General features: G+C 46.7%; 1 protein-coding gene across 1 annotated transcript in view; it reads left to right on the top strand.

Annotated features, from left to right (window-relative positions):
* Window positions 1–5453: 5453 nt before the first annotated feature.
* IRS2 (insulin receptor substrate 2) overlaps window positions 5454–21755 on the top strand; it is a 31754-nt gene continuing 15452 nt past the window's right edge. The window contains 2 exon segments of the mRNA XM_040584518.1: window positions 5454–7743; window positions 7745–9347. Coding sequence (XP_040440452.1) covers window positions 5833–7743; window positions 7745–9347 — 3514 coding nt within the window. The 5' untranslated portion in view covers window positions 5454–5832.

Genomic DNA, 21755 nt, shown 5'->3' with positions numbered 1-21755 from the left:
TTTGAGGCAGAAATGATCTGAACTCAGAAAAAGATCCAAGTCTTTGTCAAAAAATAGTAATGCACTGGAAATCAGGCATGCTCCAGAATTTCCTCAGCTTTATTCCCCTCCCATATAAGAATGTACAGGCTAATAACATCGTTTTGGCATATATTTAAAACAATACATGTATTACTAGCTTCAAGAATTAATGAATATGCACAAAGTTGCATAACCATAACCCCTATTTATTTAAGATGGAATCCTCTGGAAATCTGTGGGTGCAATATTCAGGTAAGTAATCTTTACTTAAGAAAGAAGTATTTTCAGAGTCTATGAGTTCTGAGTATCTTTTCCCCCATGTACAAAGCAACCCATAATGGTTTTCACAGGACAGGGGGGCAAGGGGAATGGCAGAGGATTGGCAGCCCCAGTTCAAGGGGGCAGGGCAACTGCATCCCTTAGCATTATTCTTGCTGTGGAGGGATAAAGCATGCTGTTTGGAGGCACTAAATGAGTGGTTTCGAAAAACTCTTTATAAAACTATCTGGAAAGTTGGCCTGTCATCCCTTCCAAATAACACAAAATTCACAACTAAGTAGCAGCACAGTCACGGTACATTAGCACTCAAAGGAGCTGAGAAAGGTTAGAGAGAAAGTAGCTGATGGGAGTTCATGTCCTCTTACAGTAAGGTTATGAAATGACACTGTATCAGAAGTATGCAAATAAATGTACAAGGGAATAAACCGACCTCACCTGTTTACGTAGAGGTTCAAGGACATCAAAATATAAATCACTCTATTTTGTTGGAACAGATAACTGTACTCTTGATAGTATAAGAAAGTGTTGCTGACGCACATAATCTTTCTCTACACATTTTTCCCATGGCTCCACTACCATCAGCTCTGTGATCCTGGCAACAGGTAGAAGGCAACAGCCAAGTCAAACATCAAGCACATCCCTTTCAACTGTTACTCCTTATCCCGAAATTGAAAGATTTAGACTTTCAAAATGAGATTTAGACTAAGAACAAACAAAAAGGTATTTTTAAAGGATGTGACAAATTTTGAAATTAAACCTGCTTGTGCATGCAGTCTCTCAGAAAGTCTTTTGTGAGTAGCCTGGCTGTGACTTTGGGCAGTCATTTAAATACAGCTACATAGTCACAGGGCCTGGTGCTCCAATTCCCTTAACGGGGGGGTGGGCAGGAGGTGAGGAACAAACAAAATATAACTGAATCCTTTTGTGTGTTGGGCTCGTAGCACTAAGCTTCCACATGTAACTAAAACCAGCTGCATGCCCCTAGAGGTAATACTTTTATCTGACCATTAAGATACTATTCAGGCAAACAGTCTTCCTAGCTAAAATTCACTGATGGCTTGAGAAGTCTGTAACCTGCAGAACAGTGTTGCTGTGCACTGTATATCATCCATCCATACAGCTCAATAACCAAAACATGGAGCTTAAATACATTTATACATAAACAAAATAATCACACCTTTTTCCCCTCTTTTTTAACATATAGCTAAGGAACCCCAAGTATTTGAAGCACGAAAACATGAAATCAGTAAGGCTCTGTGCTGGCAAAACTGTATCCAGACTAAACTTCATCATTTTTCATAAGCAAGGTCTATAATTTTCTAGGCATGTCTCTGCCAGTTTAGGGTGGATAGAGGTAACTTTTTATGATTGCCATAACTGGCAGCAAAGCAAATGCCCCTCACATAGGTAGTATATTTTGATAAATCTGACCATTACCTGGCATGGCTTATTATTCTTGGAGGAAAAAGGAGATGGCTGAAGCAAGCAAGGTATGCTGGCAAAATCATAGTTTAGCAGGCAGGAAAGATGCTAATATTAGCACTATTTTGTTGGTCTACTTTGTACATTAGCAAAGCATTCCCAGCAGAGACCGCAAACTAGAAGATAAATGTGGGAAATAGGGATGGGGCAGGGTGATATGACATAAGAAAAGGAACAGGAGAGGTAAAGCGAGTTCATTTTTTCTTTCATCATGATGGAATTATTCTACAGTGATGATTTAAACAAATATCCTCTGGCAAATCTATCACAGTTACTGAAGATGCTGCTGCCCCTATTTGTCCACCCCTACATTCTGCCTGAAATTACTTGGTGGAACAAGAGAGCATGTGCTATGCTTCAACCGTCCAAATTCACAGCCTGTTGTATCACTGAAAACCCACTTATTTCAGAAATTAAAGCTACTGTGCAACATGCCACACAGGAACAGCTGAAGTGTAAGACATGCCAGCCTGCAGAAACAGAGACCTGTAGCTGAGAGGTGGGATGGACGAGCGGTGGTACTGCATTTATTTTATTAAATGCCTCTGTAATAACATTGAAATGACTGGGAAGTTTTTTCCAGAAGGGATATAGTTTTGAAAAGCAATTCAGAGTGGTTCAGAGGAAACTCTGAATAAGACAGATCACTTGTGTAAGCTGTGGTCATTCATTCTAGTGTCGGTCATGAAACAATAGTACTTTTTAACCTGAATTTCACGCACACCTGAGTCCCACTTGTGTTCTGTACTCCAGTTACGCATTAAAAAGCAAACTCCAGCCATGACTATGGAAAAAATAATACTTGTTATGAATCGTCCACTGCTAAAAATGAACTGAAAAAAAGATGTTCCTTATATCAATGCCAATATAGAAATGAAAAGTATAAATTCAACCTTGAATTCTAGTCTATCCTACTGCCTTTGTCACAGAAATTGTTCGCAAAACTTAATTCTGATGCTTTAACCAGTACATCAAATGTGTATTGCCCACACAGTCAAGAATAACATATATGGAAATATGAAATAGATGAATTAATATTAATCTTTTTTACATGTCAAACCTATGAATGCTTGGTCAAGGTCACCAAACATATTTCACAAAGGTCTGGAAAAATCTTTTGAAATTTCCAAGAGGTTTCTAGACAAAAGGCTCCTCTTGGTGTTTATGGGCCCAGATTGCTCACAGCGGCAAGAAATTGTTCAGATAACAAAATCCCCTTAGGTCTTCGGTAGCGTGAGTACAGCAGATAGTCTGGCCCATCACAGTCATAGGCAGAAAATCAACTATTCCTGAGTTTTCCTATGAAACTTCCCTCACTGAGATCAGTTATGCAATCATTACATATAATCTAAATTTACAATTACCAGATCTATGCATTTTTCCAGATACAGAAATCAAGGAATGTTACCAGGACAGTAAGGACTGTAAGCATCGTTTTCTGTGGGGAGCCGCACAGGTACAGAAAGGTCACCAGTACCTTGCCCAAGGTTACGAACTGAAGCAGTCGCATGTCGTGGGAGCGCATTTCTTGCTTCTTCGGAGAGGTCGGTGCCTCAGATCTCCAATTACTTCTCTCTCTCTGCCCCCCCTTAACAAAAAAACACAATGAACAAACCCAGGTAACCACTACTACTTTGTATGTAAACGTTCATATTTCCCTACAAGAGGAAGGGAGAGGTCTTTCTTCAAAAGCTGCGTTATTGCAGCGTACCGGTATTTACAGTGAAGTGGTCTTTTCCAATCACACACACACACACCGGGTTACAGCTGTTGATTTCTAAATGGGTTATTATGACCCAAACCGCGGAGAATTCCTGGCAGGAGGGCGCGGAGCAGGGCCGTGCGGCGGCAGCGGTAGGTGCGGGCTGCGGGCTCCCGCCGCCTCCGCCGGCAACGTGGGGAGCGCCCGCCCCCGCCCCCAGCCCCGCACGGCGGCAGCTTGAAGGCACCGCATCACTTTCGTCTTTTTTTCCCTTTTTTTTTTTTTTTTTTTTTTTTGGGGGGGGGGGTTGGGCGTGGGTAGGTGGTGGTGCTAGGTGGGGTTTTTTTCTCGGTTTTACGCGCAAACCCGCTGCTTCAGCTTCATCGCAGGCGCACAAACGAAAGCGTGTCCCGACGGCGTTCGGGAGAGAGACTGGGAGGCAGGGATGGATGTCAGTGTGACCCCAGCCTCACTTTTCCTCCCGGGCATGTGCAAAAGCAGGCTTCACCCGCCGCTCGGGGCCGCGACGAGGAGCAGGCTGGGCCATGCGCTCCCGGCACAGCCTTTTCTCTTCATCCCCCGACTTTTGTTATCACCGCCCGCCCCGCCGCGGGCTGCGCGCTGCCTGAGGAGCTGCGGCTGCCCTCCCCGGCAGGCGGTAGCCGGGCATCCCCTGCCGGGCCCCCTGCGCCCCCCCTTCCTTCCCCCGCTCCCGCCTCACACAGGCAAATGGGGACTGTCGGCTCCGCCGCCCACCCCGGCCGGGGCCCCTTCCCCGCCGTCGCCCCCCCCCGGCCCGGAGTCGCGCCCCCTCCCCGCCGCCATTCACCTCCCTCCGGCGGCAGGGGGAGGCAGGCGGGCGCCCATCCATCCCCGGGCGCGGCGGCCACGCTCACTAACGTGCGGGTCCCCGGTAAACAAGCGGGGTGGGCCCCGCGGGGCCCCCGCACGGCCCGCACAGGAGCGCGGGTGGCGGCGGGAGCACCAGGCAGCCTTGCGGGGGGGGGGGGGGGGGCACCGGGGCCACGCTCCGCTCCCCGCCGCTCGCTCGTTCCTTTATTGCCGCGTGGCGAGCGAGCCCTGCCGGGGCCGGCTTCGCCCGGGGGGGCGCGGGCGCTGCCCCTACTCGCCGCTAACGCCAAACGCCCGGATCAATTAATTTATTTAACTAAAACCGGGTAACAGTGCCCCTCTCCGCCCGCCCTGGGTGGCATTTCCTCGCCGCACGCAAATAGCCGCTGCGGGGGCCGGGAGCAGCCGGGCACGGGGGGAGCGGCGGTTCCCGCGTGTTTCGGGGCTGGGGGGGCGCGATGGGGGCGCGTGAGGCGGGGGGAGCGTGGGGGCGGCCGTGCGCGTGGGCGCGGGCTGACACACCAGGTGGAGGAGTGCGCGTGCGGCGCGAGGGGGGGGGGAGCCGCCGTGCGTGCGTGTGCGAGAAGGGCTGACGCACACACGCGTGTGTGTGGGTGTGCGGGGGGGAGCCTGGCGCACACGCACGCCCGGAAGCTCCGCTCCGGGGGCGGAGGGCCCCACGCCAGGCGGGTCGGCAGCACCTGATGGCCGCGGCCAGCGACGCCGATGTCCACCCGTGTCCCGCCCGCCGGGCCTGCCATGGATGGCGGGGGCCGGCACAGGGGCTCAGCCGGGTGCACCGGCTCGCCCCGCCGTTCCCGCGGCCCGGCGCGCTCCGGGCTGTGTGCGCGGAAGGCGGGGAGGGGGGGGGCGGGTCCCGCTGTGCCTGAGGGGGGCCGGAGGCTGTGGGCGGGAACACGCCCGCCGCGGAGGGGACGGAAAGGGGTGGGGGACGAGGCTCCCGCCACCCAATGGCGTGACGCTGCCTCGCGTTCGAGGGCCTGCCCCACCGTTCCATTGGCGGTCGGTGCCGTCTTTCGCGCGGCGCGGCGGCCAATGCGGGGCGGTGCCGGCGGCGGCCGAGCCCCGCCCTGTCTCGGTGTGTGAGCGTCTCGGTAAGGCGGCGGTCACGTGTTGTTTTGCTCTTTAGTTGGGGCACTCGGTGCGCGATGTGTTACTTACGGCGAAACTCCCGCCGGCGCCGGCAGCAGCAGCGGCAGCAGCAGCGGCCGGAGAGCGGCAGCGGCGCCGCCGGTAGCCGAGCCGGGGAGGACGCCGGGCGGCCGCCGGCAGCACCCGCTGCCTAGAGGCGACGGCGGAGGACCCCGCCGCGGCTTCGGGCTGCCGCGCTCTTCCCGCGGAGGAATAACTTTATTTTACTCGCTTCGCTCCCCGCCCCCCGTTCCCGTTTTCCCGCGGCGCTCGGCCCCCCGGGTCCCGCTCGGCAGCGGCAGCAGCGAGAGGAGCGGGGCGGCTCTCCTGCCGCGGGGTCGGGGATGGCGAGCCCCGCCGTGCTGGGGCTGCTGCCCCCCCTGAGCTCCCCGCCCGGCCCCAACCTGAACAACAACAACAACAACAACCAGGGCGTGAGGAAGTGCGGGTACCTGCGCAAGCAGAAGCACGGCCACAAGCGCTTCTTCGTGCTGCGTGGCCCGAGCGGCGGGGAGGAGGCGGGGGGCGCCCGGCTGGAGTACTACGAGAGCGAGAAGAAATGGAGGAACAAGTCCGGGGCGCCCAAGCGGGTGATCGCCCTGGACTCCTGCCTCAACATCAACAAGCGGGCGGACGCCAAGCACAAGTACCTCATCGCCCTCTACACCAAGGACGAGTACTTCGCTGTGGCGGCCGAGAACGAGCAGGAGCAGGAGGGCTGGTACCGGGCGCTCACCGACCTGCTCAACGAGGGCAAGGCTGCCTGCCAGGGGTCCCCCCACCGCCACCTCGCCTCCCCCTTCTCCGCCTCCTGCGGCGCGGCCGCCGCCTCCCTGGCCGCCGCCGGCGAGGACCTCAACTACGGGCTGATCACCCCGGCCGCCGCTGCCTACCGGGAGGTCTGGCAGGTGACGCTGAAGCCCAAGGGCTTGGGGCAGAGCAAAAACCTCACCGGCGTCCACCGGCTGTGCCTCTCGGCCCGCACCATCGGGTTCGTGCGCCTCAACTGCGAGCTGCCCACGGTCACGCTGCAGCTGATGAACATCCGCCGCTGCGGCCACTCCGACAGCTTCTTCTTCATCGAGGTGGGGCGCTCGGCGGCCACCGGCCCCGGCGAGCTCTGGATGCAGGCCGACGACTCGGTGGTGGCCCAGAACATCCACGAGACCATCCTGGAGGCCATGAAGGCGCTGAAGGAGCTGTCCGAGTTCCGGCCCCGCAGCAAGAGCCAGTCCTCCTCCTCCTCCTCCTCCGGAGGGGCCGCCGGGCCCGGCGGCAGCGGCGCCTCTGCCACCCACCCCATCACTGTGCCCGGTCGCCGGCACCACCATCTGGTCAACCTGCCTCCCAGCCAGACCGGTCTCCTCCGCCGCTCCCGCACCGACAGCCTCGCCGCCGGCACCGGCACCAAGTGCACGCCGTGCCGGGTGCGGACGGCCAGCGAGGGCGACGGCTGCCGGGTGGGCTCGGTGGCCGGCAGCCCCATGAGCCCGGGCCCCGTGCGGACCCCCCTCAGCCGCTCGCACACGCTTAGCAGCGGCGGCGGCGGGGGCCGGCAGGCGGGGAAGCTGCTGCCGGTGCTGGCCGGTGGCGGCCTGCAGAGCAGCCGCTCCATGTCCATGCCCGCCTCCCACTCGCCCCCCTCCGCCACCAGCCCCATTAGCCTCTCGTCCAGCAGCGGCCTCGGCTCCGAGCCTGCCCACCCGCATCACCCGCAGCGCCCGTCTAGCGGCAGCGCCTCCGTCTCCGGCTCCCCCAGCGACGCCGGCTTCATGTCCTTCGACGAGTACGGCTCCAGCCCGGGCGGCGACCTGCGGCCCTTCTCTTCCTCCTCCACTGCCAGCAACCGCAGCAACACCCCCGAGTCGGTGGCCGAGACCCCCCCGGTGCGGGACCCCGGGGGCGGCACCGACCTTTACGGCTATATGGCGATGGAGCGGCCCCCGAGCGGCCGCCTCTGCTACCGGCCGTGCCCCGACGCCGCGGCCGAGCGGGGCCATCGGAAGCGGACCTACTCGCTGACCACCCCGTGCCGGCAGAGGCCCGCCCCGCCGCAGGTCTCCTCCGCCTCCCTCGACGAGTACACGCTGATGCGCGCCACCTTCGCCGGCAGCGCCGGCCGCCTCTTCCCCTCCTGCCAGGCCGGGGCTTCCCCCAAAGTCACCTACACCCCCTACCCCGAGGACTACGGGGACATCGAGATCGGCTCCCACCGTAGCTCCGGCAGCAGCAGCACCAACCTGGGGCCGCCGGCAGGGGGGGGGAGGAGGAGGAGGAGGAGGGGGAGATGACGGCTACATGCCCATGACCCCCGGCGTGGCCGCAGCCTTAGGGCAGGGAAGCCGGGGGAGCGATGACTACATGCCCATGAGCCCCACCAGCGTATCGGCCCCCAAGCAGATCCTGCAGCCCCGGGCGGGGGTGGGTGGCGGGTCCCCCGGGAACGGGAGCAGCTACAAGAACAGCTCGCCCGCGGAGAGCTCCCCTGACGATAGCGGGTACATGCGGATGTGGTGTGGCTCCAAGCTGTCCGTGGAGAGCTCAGATGGGAGGCTGAGTAATGGCGACTATATCAATATGTCCCCTCGGGACCCCCAGCACGGGCCTCAGGCTCCCTCCCTCACCCCCCCGGACTTCTTTTTTGCTCCTTCAGGGCACGGTTCCAGCGAGCCCCCCAAGCCCGGCTGCTACTCGTACAGCTCCTTACCCCGCTCCTACAAGAGCCAGGGCCTGGCAAAGGACAGCGACCAGTACGTCTTCATGAACTCCCCGGGGAGGACGATCCCAGAGGAGGTGGCATGTGGAGCGGGCCAGTCGCCTGCGGGCTCCTTTGCCCCCTCCGGCCACACGGTGCCTTCCCCCCTGCGGCACAGCCGGACCGAGAGCTTCCTGAGCCAGCGGTGCCAGCGGGTGGCCCGGCCCAGCCGCCTCTCTTTGGAGACCTTGCGGACGATGCTACCCTGCATGAACGAGCACCCTCTGCCGCCCGAGCCCAAGAGCCCCGGTGAATACATCAACATTGACTTTGGGGATGCTGCTGTCTATTCTCCCCCCTCGCTGCCCGCCGACAGCCCAGCCTCCTCCCTGGGCTCGGGCACTGGGCAGAGGCGCTCCCCTCTCTCTGACTACATGAACATTGACTTCGGGTCACAGTCGCCCTCCCAGTCGGGCACGGTCTCGGTGGGCTCCCTGGAAGCGCTTTCTCCAGGCTCTTCCTCCAGCACCAGCCAGCCCGATGGGCGCTACCTGAAGGCAGCTGTGGGGGTGGCTTGTTCGTCCAGCCCATCCGACGGTGGGGATTACACAGAGATGACCTTTGGCATGGCCACTACCCCACCGCAACCCATCGTTCAGAAGTCAGAAAGTGCCCGGGTCACCAGCCCCACGGCTGGGGTGAAGAGGCTCACCCTCTCTGGGGTTGAGGCTTTCATTCTCTCCAGCCCTCCCCCAGACCCCAACCGGGGGGCCAAGGTCATCCGGGCAGATCCCCAGGGGCGCAGGAGGCACAGCTCGGAAACTTTCTCCTCCACCACCACTGTGACCCCCGTGTCCCCCTCCTTCGCACACAACCCCAAACGGCACAACTCGGCCTCAGTGGAGAACGTGTCCCTCAGGAAAAACGAAGGCCTGGAGGAGGAGCAGGGTAGCAGCCCCATGTGCCGGGAGACCTCGGCCGGCTTCCAGAACGGCCTCAACTACATCGCCATTGACGTCGTGGACGGAACCCTGGCAAGCTGTGACAAAGCCAGGTCGAAAGCCAGGCATGTCCTGAATGGGGGAATCAACAGATTGGAGATGAGCGCCTATGCCAGCATAGACTTTCTGTCTCACAACCTGAAAGAAGCGAGTGCTGTGAAAGGTGAGTAGCTACGTCTGACAGTGCCTGCCATGCGTGTTTGTGCTTGGTGTTTGTTGCTCACCGCGGGGTTGTGTTTTGTCAGGTAGAGCACTATCCCTCCTTGCTTTCTTAAAAATCTTTTACCCCCAATGTGTCCTGTAATAAACAGCCCTGGAGGAACTCGCTGGCTCTTTGTATAAGAAAAAGTTTAATTGTGGGGTATTTCTTCATATTTTAATTCAACTGTGCTATTATTATGAGCGTGTACTTTCGGGTCGTGTCTCCCCACCCCCACCCCCCCCAGAAGCTAATGTTTACACGGTTACTATGTTTGGGCTGTACTTCAGAGTTTTCTGATGTAAGATTTTGGAAAATGTGACCAGAATAGTTTGTGTTAATGCAGCTTCTAAATACTATTTAAAAATGTAAAATGACTGAGTTAAACTCAGGATTGTTAGACTGGGGACATCAGGTTACAAAAAAATCCTTGGCTCTCTAGCTGGGAAGGTCAATCATATCAAAATGAGAAAGATAAATTTAATATCTTGGTTTTGAAATATCTTCTCTCTTGCAAAAGTTTAACAGTAAATCATGCTGAGCATGGAATGTGAATTTAAAAAGAAAATAATAATTCTTTCCAGAAGTCACTGTATGCACGCGCTATTGCATGTTGTATCGCACATTTCACTTAAAGGCCCACCCTATGGTGGCGTGTAACTATGGCCCAGCTGGCGGCTCAGTCCCAGCATGAATGACCAGTTGGTTGGCTTGCTTTTACACGGATTGCAAACGCTGGGTGTTCAAAGGCAAAAGCAAACTGAAGAAATCTGAAACTTGGGGTGAGAGAGAATTCAGGTTTCAATTATGTAGCTGTTCCTTTCTTGAGGTGCTAGTTATGCTGTTTGAAAGAAGAAAAAAGAAACAAAGAAATACACACACATTTACACAACATCCCAAAATAGCAACCCGCCTCCTCGTAGGGAGTGAGAATTTTTACACAACTGGGGGCTGGTTGGGGAGCACACAGAACAGCCGGTCTGTCAGGGATTAAAAGTCAATGATGAGACACCATAGGGATTTTCTTTGCTCTTGAATATATGCAAGATGTGGTACTTTAAACCCGTATGCATATATGGCTGTGCTATCTACGTTTATGGGTGTAGCTAGGTGAAACAACATACCACCTAATAGTAGTTGCTTGGAGGGGAATAGGTACTGCTCCTGTATTCACAGTGCTGATAGAGGTCATCAATAATAGGCACAGCGACAGTTTTGCAAGAGCCACTTGCAGGGTTGGGTTTTTTTTTCTGCTTTCTTAGTAGTTAGTTGATTTTGAAGAAGAAAATATTTTCTTTTTTGATAGGAAGTACAGGAAGATGGAAAAGATGAGAGATCCACCGTTTGCAGAGCAAGCTTTGAACCTAATTAAGACGAGAGGATTGTTGAATGAAATGTCAGAGTTTGAAAGCATGAACTCTTATTCTAAGCGACTGGAAGGGTTGAGGGCAGAGTGTTACTTGTTTGTTGCTTCTAGTTTTACTGGGGTCGTTTTCAGGATCCCTGTGGCTTGACCTAGAGTGGTGGGGATGCTGCAGCTCCCCCTGTCCTTGTCCACCCTTGGGATTGTTTTCCCGGCCACCAAAAAATCGTCACGCCCTTTGCTTTGCAATCTGATTTTTCACAGAAACGAGTTTTTCTTGAGCCACCTACAGCCCCAACCGCAAAGCAAGCCCCATGTTGGGAAAGAGCTATTTCCACAACGTTCCCCAAACTGCTGACCCTAAAGCAGGGTGGGGGTGGAGGTGGCGGGAAGCGGGCACCAGTTACCGGGAAAACCTGGAGTGGATGGCAGCCTGGTCACCATCCAGGCGAAAAGCAGGATAAATGGGGAACCCACTGTTGCCCTTCCCATCCAGTAAACAAAAGGCTAATGCAATAAACATAACCCTGTTAATTTGGTACACAGTGTACAGAGGAGGGGGGGGGGTGGTGTTGGTTCTGCCATATATTTGTCAAAAGGGTGGTTATAGGCTTGGCTTATTTTAATATTTAATCTGCATGCGTGTTTATTTTTCCTCTTTCCCGTAAGCTTGTAAATGCAGACCGCAGCGAGAAGTGGTGCGGGGAAGCCAGTTGAGGTTTACTCTCTCTGTAGGAGGCAAGGCTGTCTTCACCACCCTGCTTCCCTGAGAAGCGTGCACGCCTCCTGGGCTCAGGGATTAATGTAGCCAGTATCAGCAGGCCAAGGCAGTAAGGAAAAACCTTACACAAGCATCAGCAGGCAGCAGCACGCAGGGTTAGGTACCAAAAAACAGGGCTTCGGGTTAATTGCAGGCAAACTGGGGAAGTCATAGCACAAAGAAGGAGAAATCTATCACAAAGGACTTCATCAGCGTAAGTTGAATCAAATCATTAGCTTTTGCAAATTTCCTAGTTTACCTTTTGGTTTTCATTGGGATTTTACACTGAAGTTTGTTTGAAAAAGATCACCAAGTATTGTGCCAGTGTATGTGAATTTCAAACACTGTAATTTGGGAGACTACTAAGAATTTAGTGTTTTCCAGAGAAATACATGCGATTTAAGGAAACTGTATTTTGAGCATAGGCAAGATTATTTTAACACAGTAATTCAGGTAGAGTTGAGAGAATCTAATTTTCTAAAAATTAATGGTTTGCACAAAAGATAGCTTATATATAATCAGCATTGTTTACTTAGTAGTTTGCACTTTTTTCAAATTTTGTTTTTAACTATATTAGCAAAGTTAAGAAGCTTTACTTCTTCAAAAACCAAGAGAGGTTTCTAACAATTTTAAAACAGTGGATAATCCACATATATTTAGTGTTTAGAACAGGAGAATCTCAGAGATACAGGGTATACAAAGAAGCTCCTTGTAATTACCTTCCCAGTAAATTAATAATTTGGTTTGTGTAAAATACACGTTAAAAACCAGTTTGAATTCTCCCTGAATGTCTGTAGCAGTAGATGTGTTTTCGTGTGGATAAGTGTTTTAAGGGAAGTTATTTGTATATTTTAAAGGTGGCTGGTTTTCACATGTAGCTTGTCTCTCTGCTATCAGTAACTTGCCTCTGCTGTAGGGAGTGCTGTGCTTTTGGAAATCTCTGTTCATGTTATCCTGTTGTGGCAAGAGCAAGTCAGTGCATCCACAGCTGCTGTCAAAACAGAAAAATTAAAAAGGTTGCTTGAAATTATTGGCTCATTTAGTTTTACTGTGTTCTGAAAGTGTGCAAATATTTAAGAATTGGAGAAACACTTGCCTTCATCTGATGTGTAAATAAAATACTGTTGCTGGTTGGTTGAAACTTGTTACTTGCTGACAATTAGCCTTTGTTCTTAAATTATGACCTTTTTTTTTTTTTTGCTTAAAAACATATGAACTGTGTATGGTTTTCATTATTTATAGAGACATTTACATTCATTTTTCTCATATAGTGTAATTTATTTATTCCAGTATATTTATGACAGTTTACATCCAACAATGATGTGACTTTTTATGGTGGATCTTAGCTCCATTGAAATCAAATGGGAGTTTTGTTTCGATTTTGGTGGGGTTAATATGTGTAATCGTGAAAATCTTAAGTAAAATTCCCTTTAAATTTAGTGGGTGTATAATAGGGAATTTTGCTTAATTGAAAACACCAAGCTTCGGTGGCTTATCTTTTAATTTGTTTTCTTTTCCGTTAACAAAATGCTTTGTAACTTGTACATGTTTCTAGTAGTTGGTCTAGTTTTCTGAAACTGAACAAATACTGTGTGTAATAGTGCAAAAAAACCCTGAGGGTTGTTCTCCTCCTATGTTAGTTTCCTTTGTCTTGATTTATTTAAAGAAGTAATCATCTGTAATGCATCAACTTAAGATCATAACAAGGTGATTTTTGATAATAATGACCCCCCTGCCTTGTCAATTAGCTCTTACTTTTGTGAGGGTTTTATGATTGCACCTAAACAATAAAAAGCCTATCTTGAGAAATCTCTTCCTGTGTCTTTCTAATGGCATTTGAGATTATTGAAGACATAACCCTTGCTTCCTTTTTCCTTGGGATTGCTTTGCACAGTGAATTATATTATTAATTTTTTTCTCCTCTGATATGCCAACTGCCATTAAGTTTTGGTTCTTAGCGCAGCATGAGAACGTTTGTCTCTAACAAAACTTGTACTCATTTTAAAATGACTTGTTAGAAGTATTAAAAGAACTATATGCTGTGTTAGAAATCTATACATCTTTTTAAATTTTTTTTTAATAAATCAGTTGTAGTAGTTTCTTTTATTGCAAGTTCTGCGGGAACATCAAAATTAACAGCAGAAATAACTACATTTAATACCTTACGTAGTTTTATTTTTTAAATCTCTTATGATTAGAATTAAAAATCTGAGGTTTTATTTTACAACCTCTAGAAATTCATTTCTTGTCTTCCAGACTGCATTTTACAGCCGGCCAAACCAAAATGGTTAGGTCTGAACCCAGCAGTGCCACTTGTGAAACACAAAATGTAAACTGAAGTTATCTGAGATTAAATGAAGCCTTTGATATTTTAAATTATGTTTATTATACGGATGTTAGCTTTTTACAAGCAGATAGAATATTAAAATGTGTAACATCTATTAGACTTTTATTTTGCTTTTTATACTTTAGATTATGTTTAGCTATACTGCTCTTAGAAAGAATGTCATGGTTACTTTGAGTCGTTTAAGATAAATTGTTATAGACCAAGTTGAATGGTGGATTTGTTCTAAAATGAACCAGTACAGTCATTGCTCAAGGCAGAGGAAATGCTTAGGTTGATGATTGCTTCTGATTACATGATTTCTTTCAAGATAGCTACAGAGACTAACATTTGCTTCTAAGTAAAATGGATAAAGGAATGTGTGAACAGAAAGAGTATTAGGACATGTTTTATACGGTGGTTTGTTTGTTTTTAATAAGGAGAAAGTAACATAGGTTTCTTTACGGTTGATTTACTATTATTTTAAATAGCGTTAATTACACTGGAATGTTGAAGTGGTTTAAAGGTTGAAACGCAGCAAGCATCCAAGGAAAAATTAAGCTAGAGTTCGTGTGTGTAATCTAACTTTCCTTCCTATTAGGCAGTTAAATGACAACATAGGTACATCCAGGTGTTTTTTGTTTATATCAGATTTCCTCTAAAGCACTATTTATGTTAATATGTTTCTTTCTAAAGTAATAAACACATAAAGAAATGCCTATATCTGGGGTCTTTTCTTTTTCCCAATTTGTTGAGGTATAGTATGCTTTTATACTGGTTGTCTGTATGTTTTCTCTTTGTGCCTAGGTGTGTTGTGTATTAGTTATGATACACTTCAGCAGAGTTTGTGGAAGTTTTAATGTTATGTCGGTGCAGTGTGTGTAATGGCAATTTGAAGTGAGTATATTGACTGATGTGATAAATTGGGGTGTGTAGTTATGAGGGTTTCACAACACTGTTTTTTGTTGTAGTTTCTTACAGTGTTTACTTAGAAGTGGTCTGTGTATACACAGAGATCAGGAGCACCCGTTGAGTTTTTAGAAGATGGTATGGTGACCCCAAAGTTCATACACGATTTGTTTGTGTGTCTGTTGTCTGGCATGTGGTTGTTTTTAAAGTTTTTGTGTGTATGTATGCAGAATGTCAAGAGTGACAGCCTTGAAAAGCCATGTTCTGCTCAGGGGTCCCCTTGCTGCTGGTTGTTGAAAAGGCTGGTTTTCCTCCTTCAGCCTTTCCAAAGGCTTTCCTGTTTTGTTTTTTACACTTGTGTTTGTCTCAACTGCCTTTAGCTGTCCAGCATGTGGGCATCTTGGGTTAGTCAGATTGCCAGGCGCTCACAAGAACCAGCAGCAGTAAACAGAGCCAGCAAGGGTGACTGCTCCCATCTCTTTTAAATGCAAGTTACAAAGTAGCCCAACTTCTCCCCTGCACCTCTGTCAGCTGTAGAAGAAACCAGGAATACTGGTTTACATTGTATTTGCAGTTTCCACACTTACATAGGTAGGACGAATCCCTTAGTTGCAGGGTTGTAGGTGTTTATATTTAAAGCAAGCTTTTAAGGTTTACGTGTTATGAGCCTGATCCAAACCACAGAAAAATCACTGTAAAGATTACATCTTTACAGAACCTCACCTAAAAAATACACTTAATGGAGCGTTAAAGCGCTAGCATTTGAGGCGCACTTAAAGACAGCAGTAGTGTGTAAACTCCTGTGTGTTGCCAGTTAGACAGTAATGAGTAACTTTCCTGAACATGTATGATTGCAGCGACTAGTCTGGTAAGTGTGTGCATATTTTCATGGAGTTGTGCTATTGCGTGGTAGCTGAGGTGAAAAATGGGCCACTAAACTAGCACTGTTGAGAAATCCCTTTGGAAATGGATTTAAAAGACCAAAGACTATACTCAGAGTTCTGTTACTATCCAGGGATTTTTTACTCTCTTTTTTTTTTTTTTTTTTTTTTTTTTCAAAACAGATGTTCTCAAATTTTTAATGAATTGATGGTGGCCCAAAATTGTGTATAGATGTATCAAAAATAGTGATTGGAAAAAATCTAGTTCCTGCGCACAGTGAAGGGCAATATGCTCTGGAAAGACGTATGTTACAAGTTAACAGCAGAGAAATACTTTCCAAAATAAACATCTTTGATACCAGGGTATTTTTTTGTTTGTTTTCAAATCAAGGCTTGCCTGTCCAGTTAAATAAAAGTTATTTTAGAGGTTGTTTTTTATCTCAGTAAATCAACCACAGAAATAGTTAATTGGGGGGAAAAAAAACAACCCAAGACCCAAACCTAAGCCCCCACCTCTGTTGGTAACATCTACATTGCAGAAGAGTAATGCAATAGCTTGATTCCATAGATTAGGAATGATTCAGTGTTTTGTTTACATGATTTGTCAATCCCTTCAGCATCCTAGAGGAGAACACTTCCTTCCTGGCAGATGGCAGCCCCAGGGCCATGCACCTGCCATTACAAGCAGTACGCACTAGTAATCTACCCCAGCATCGCTGTTGACAAGAGGCTAATGATTGGAGAGTGTCTGCCTGACAGCCTAAACAAAATAGGAACATATTTGTCCTTCAGCGAGGGTCTGAGGGATCTTAGGAAGGACAGTCAGGACGGTATACTGAAGAATTACAATGGAATTTAATTTAGACCTCTTTGGTAGTATCTGCAGTGTGAGCCACTTTTGAGATAGTGATGCTGCAGGAAGCGGACGATGTCTGAAAGAAGGGATTTTCTGTTTCTCTGGCGGAGCGGTAGCTGACTTTGTATTAATTGCTCTGTGTGGATGGGAGGAAGGCTTGTGTGATTTAGCTGGCCATGCCACAGTCCTCTGCAGCAGAGTCTGCCCTCGCTGGAAGCAGGGGGACAGGTGTGCCTGCGCAGGGTTCTGTCTTGTACTGGTAAATGTGGCCAAAGCAGCGTCGAGAGTCGGAATGTCTCTTTAGTTGTTTGAGTGGTGTGTTTGGTGCTCACATCATCTTCATATTTCCATTTCAATAGTTTGATTTGTAATAGCGTATGTTTTTATTATGTTATTAGACCAGGATCTCTTATTTCATCTTTTGTTCATTTCTCTTATGCATTTATGTGTGTTTGCTTTTCTTCTTTGAAATGAGTGTGGGTGACATTTCTAAGGGACGCTACCCAAGGCGAGGGTATCTTTGAAGTAGGCCAGGATGTTCTTTGCTAAATTTAAAAACTACCCAAATATTACCCAGAGTTTGTAGAGTATTAAGCAGGATTACATGACGCACGGATTAGACATTGTTGAGCAGCTTGTTTTTGTTTGAAGGGGTCAGAAATGGAGGCACCAGGGCTTTAGTGTGATGCCAAAATAGCAAACTTGCTGATACCAGTAACAGCAGAAGTTTCTTAGAAACCGTAAAGCATGGTGGAGAATTTTCCAAGCTTTTCCAAGTGATGCTTTAGTAAAATCTGTTCGATACATGCCATGATGATGAGTGTATGGTATGAAACTCATTGTTCCATTGGGTCTCAATTTCCATATCTGTTTCACAGATACTTTAAAGCAGACTAAGAACAAGTGCTGTAAGTGCAGCTTGAGGGAGAGGATTTTGCTTCTCTTCAGTCAAAGACAAATCAATAAATCATTCCAGTAACGGTGGGAAAATCATGTCAATGAAATAAGATCTAAGCAGTTTTAGGTTTGCCTCATGTTGTGTCCTAGGCAGTATATTATTTAAAAACAGTATTTAAGACAGTCCTAATGTCCAGTTTAACCCCTTATTAAATTGGATAGCATTATCAAAGTAATGTATATCAAAGAATGAGAATTTGGAAGATTTTGTTTTTTCTTTGGATCTAGACTTTTGCTCACCAGAAGTCACAAGATGATTGAACAAGACATCTGACAGCCTTTTTGGGGGAGAGTTAGGTTTAACTCTTATGTAGGAGACAGTAATGTTTAACGGTTGCTCAAGACAAGAAAACAAGAATGATGCTGGCTTAGTCTGCCTTCACTGATGGAGATAATTCAGGCTATAGAAAGTTATTTGCAATAACTGGTAATGTTGTATTTTAGCATTATTTAAAAGAGATAAGACTAGGATTGACAAATGGATGCAAACCTCATCAGTTTTGTAGTTAATGCAGAACCCTTCTACATCACCAAGTTGACTGCTTCAACTACAGTGGTCTCTCCAGTGCTTGAATTATTGAGAAGTCATGGTATGAATTTCCTCTGTAGTCTTTTTACCATGTTCTCTGATACTGATTTATTTATTTATTTTATTTTTTTTTCAAAAACTCAGTGAGTGGTTTTAGTTTACTTTAAAAGGCAGACGAATGTCAGGTGATGTATCTAACCAAATTTTTCACCGATTCCCACACAAGAAGTCTTTTTTTGTGTAAATGAGATTTGGATCAGGAAGGTGGAGGTAAAATTCTTCTGTAAGGCAGTTGCACTCCTTTGTGTTGTAACATCATTTGATTTTATGATGTAAACATTTGGTAAAGTTTATAGGAGGGTGGACTTCCACCTTTTACAGGTTTCAGTCCTGAGTAATTATTTCTGCCAAAAGTAATGACATATAACTATAATATTGCCTCTTTAACACAACAAAAAGTTATGCTTTTGTTGTAACAATCTTGTACAGAAACTATTGATAAAGATTTGTGATGTTGATTAAAGTTGTTTGTGAACTACAAAAATTCACTTCATAGTGAAATTATTTACAACTGATTACTTGTGATCTAGTATAAAACTTTGATTATTTATCTTTGGATTTGGAATCGAACTTGTATAACGTAATGCAAGGGTACATAATCCCCTCAGTGATGAATTACAGAATTAGTGCTCATGGCTTTAACAGTAGTTAGAGAAGTGGTTATGTGGAGGAGAATTGGAAATAAACACACACACACACACACACAATCCTGAGGCACAGAATAGTTGAGAGAATTGGTCCAAAACTTAAAATGGTTAGTACTTACAATGTTATAATCCCAATAGTTTAGCAGTTACTCTCACAAATACCAGCAAGAGTTTCTAATGTGCACCAAGGAGTGCTAGGATAATATAGCTTTCTCTTGGACGTCTATGGAAAGGTAACTTATTACACTGTTCTGTTTTAATCTTTAAATGTCAAATAGAAATCTTGTCAAGATAACCTTTTTAACTTTAACCATAGCTGGTGTATTTTAAAATAAATAGCAGATTGTGTGGTTCTAAATAAATAAATGGGTAGTACTGAGTTTTTGAATGTTAGCCAATAGGATGATTTCCAGATACAAATGCACCAGTGTATTTCAGCACTGTAAGTTTAGATTTCTAGTCCAGGCCCTCTCTTGATTTTTTTTTTTTTTTTTCCTGTTAGTATGAGTGTTCAAGTAACAGTAATCTAAAAGCTTTGTAAGATATGGTAACATGAGATTTCATCCATTTGTTATTTAAAAAAAAAAAAAAGTCTGAACTTCATAGTAGTGAAATAGGTGGACATTTTTATTATTGATTTTTAGTAGAACTATAATTCAGCCCTCAGGAAATAAATTGATGGACTTTCATTTTAATAAAAGTACACTTGACTGTGCTAGGAAGTTGAAACAATAGACTTGGATCTTGCAGCTTGAGTGAGCACAGTCAAGCTGGTGTGCCTGAGCACGGAGGGAGCTGGTCTGTGCTGGGAATGAGCTGTGTAGGATGTTTGGATACCATGCTGCTGTTTGACAGAGTCGTTGCAAGAGGTCATTTGTAGTGTTCTGCCAGTCTGAAATTATTCCCTCAGTCCTGAGTCTGCCTCATAGGTCACAAACATGGCAAGCTTTAACTTGCCATACTGGCCATGTGGATGCTGTGTTGTCATATTAAGAGAAAATACTGTGGCATTTTGTATTCTTCTCACTCCTCAGTAGATCTTTTCCATTTTCTTTGCATTCATAGATTGGCTGTTGTCACTTTTACAGTGTGATAACATTTCAACCATACTATTTTAAAAACCATATTGAGAGTTATTTTTGGTCATGTAGACTCAGGCTTGTATTCTACTTATTTTTACTTTGCCAAAGAGTATAATTGTATTGATTTTTACTAGTGATTTCCATGTCGTTATAGTTCAGCTTGCTCTGTTTCCTTAATTAAGCATAGAAGAAGAAGAACGCTGAAGTTTTAAACAAAACAAACTAACAAAAAAAAGAGGTGCTGGTACTTGAGAGCATGTACCTGAGGAATAGCGAGCTCTTTTGAGAACTGATGCGTAGGAGTTAACTTTAGACTCTCCACCGCAAGCGGATTGAAGCATATACATCTTGTCCTTAGTCAGGTATCTGAACTCTGAAGGTATTCTTAGCATTTCCTATTAGTTTGCTTTAGATCCCAGCCCCTTTATCTGATTTTCCACTTGTCTTCTTGAGGCCTTTTCCCATATATTTTCTAAAGGGCCACCTGAACAGCCAACTCTTCTTCTTTCCACTATGGCGGCAAAATTCTGTTAAGTTCTGCTGAAGATGGCAAAACAGTAGACAAATAAGTCTTTTACTTGAACTGTATGTTAAACTTCTCTGCAATCTTTTTTATCATGTAAACCCATTTTTTATTGGGCTGTGAAGTGTCTCTATGTTACTCATTAGTCGGGCTGTGTTTTTGTGTGTGTGTGTACCTGCAAATGATCTTCGTTTTGCTTCTGTAGTTAAAGAAATGTTTCACATTTTGGTATGTCTGAGAATGCCATAACTCATTATTTGCATCAGATACAAACAAAGCAAATTTTTATCTGGAAGAAGGGAATAAAGTGTATTTGATACATAAAAGCCTGTGGTCTCATTGGTTAAAAAGAGCACCATGCTAAAAATAATTATATTGGGTAATTGTCATTTAATCTGGGAGCAGGAAACACTCATCCAAATTCTGTGATTCACTTTTGGAAAACCACTGGAAATAAGTGGTACCCATATTGGTACAGGATATAGCATAGTGAGGCTATGGCTCTAACTGTTGGAATGAAGAGCATTGCCATCTGTGTCTCCAGTGTGAAATTCTGTTTCTTCATTGGATCAGATGCTACTGCAGGGTTGTTTTTTTTTTTTCTTAGTATGTGTCTTTGTGTACATGGTGGCACCTTTCTTAAAATTCTCTGCTGCTGCTGTAATGTGGTAACTTTTAATTTGACAGAGGTTTTCAAGATTTTTCATAGCAGTGATGAGAGATTAATAGGGAGGCTTGGAACCATTTCTCTTCTTTCTCATGGATTGTCTGAAGTCCCTTTTTGGGCCATTGGTGACCACAGAATATCTTCCTGGAACAGTAATAATTAATTACTTCAATTATTTTTTTCAATGTACTTTAAAAATAGCTACTGGAAATGAGGACCTCTGATACAGTATAAAGTAGTCCATGGACTACAATTTGGAAAGCTGGGATGTGGAGGAACCAGTCATTTACAGCCTGTTCAGAGTTTTTACATGTGTTTGATGGAAATGGTGAAGTGATTTTGCTCAAGTGTTATTCCTGCTGTATAGGAAAGTGTATCTGTGGTCTCTTGTCTCAAACAGAAATTGAATCTGGTTGTTGTCTTTTTTTTTTAACTTAAGAGATTTTTTTTTAACAACAGTTGGAGATGCTGAGGCATCAAAGTGGAAGGTGCTCAAAATTGTTGTGCCCTTCGTTAGGCCCCCAGCTTGGTTGGTTGGCTTTTCCTCCTTGTAAACAGGCGTCTTATAATTGCTGCAGAAAAGTTTCAGTAGGATTGTTTAGCACAGACAGGATGGGATTATTTGCAAGCTGAGGAAGGATATTCCAGAGAAGGCCACTTATCCATGTTTTTCCTAACAGGTTTTTTGGAATTTGCCTGTGCTGGGCTCCTGTTTTAGTCTGATGACAAAAGCATAATTAAAAGGCAGAAATATTTTCATTTAAGCCACGGGATGACCACAGGACTTCAGAATCATAGGGAACTTAATGCAGGTG

Source organism: Falco naumanni, chromosome 2, assembly GCF_017639655.2.
Source record: "Falco naumanni isolate bFalNau1 chromosome 2, bFalNau1.pat, whole genome shotgun sequence".
In the NCBI taxonomy this organism is placed as follows: Eukaryota; Metazoa; Chordata; class Aves; order Falconiformes; family Falconidae; genus Falco; species Falco naumanni.
This window is presented reverse-complemented; position numbering and strand designations above follow the sequence as displayed.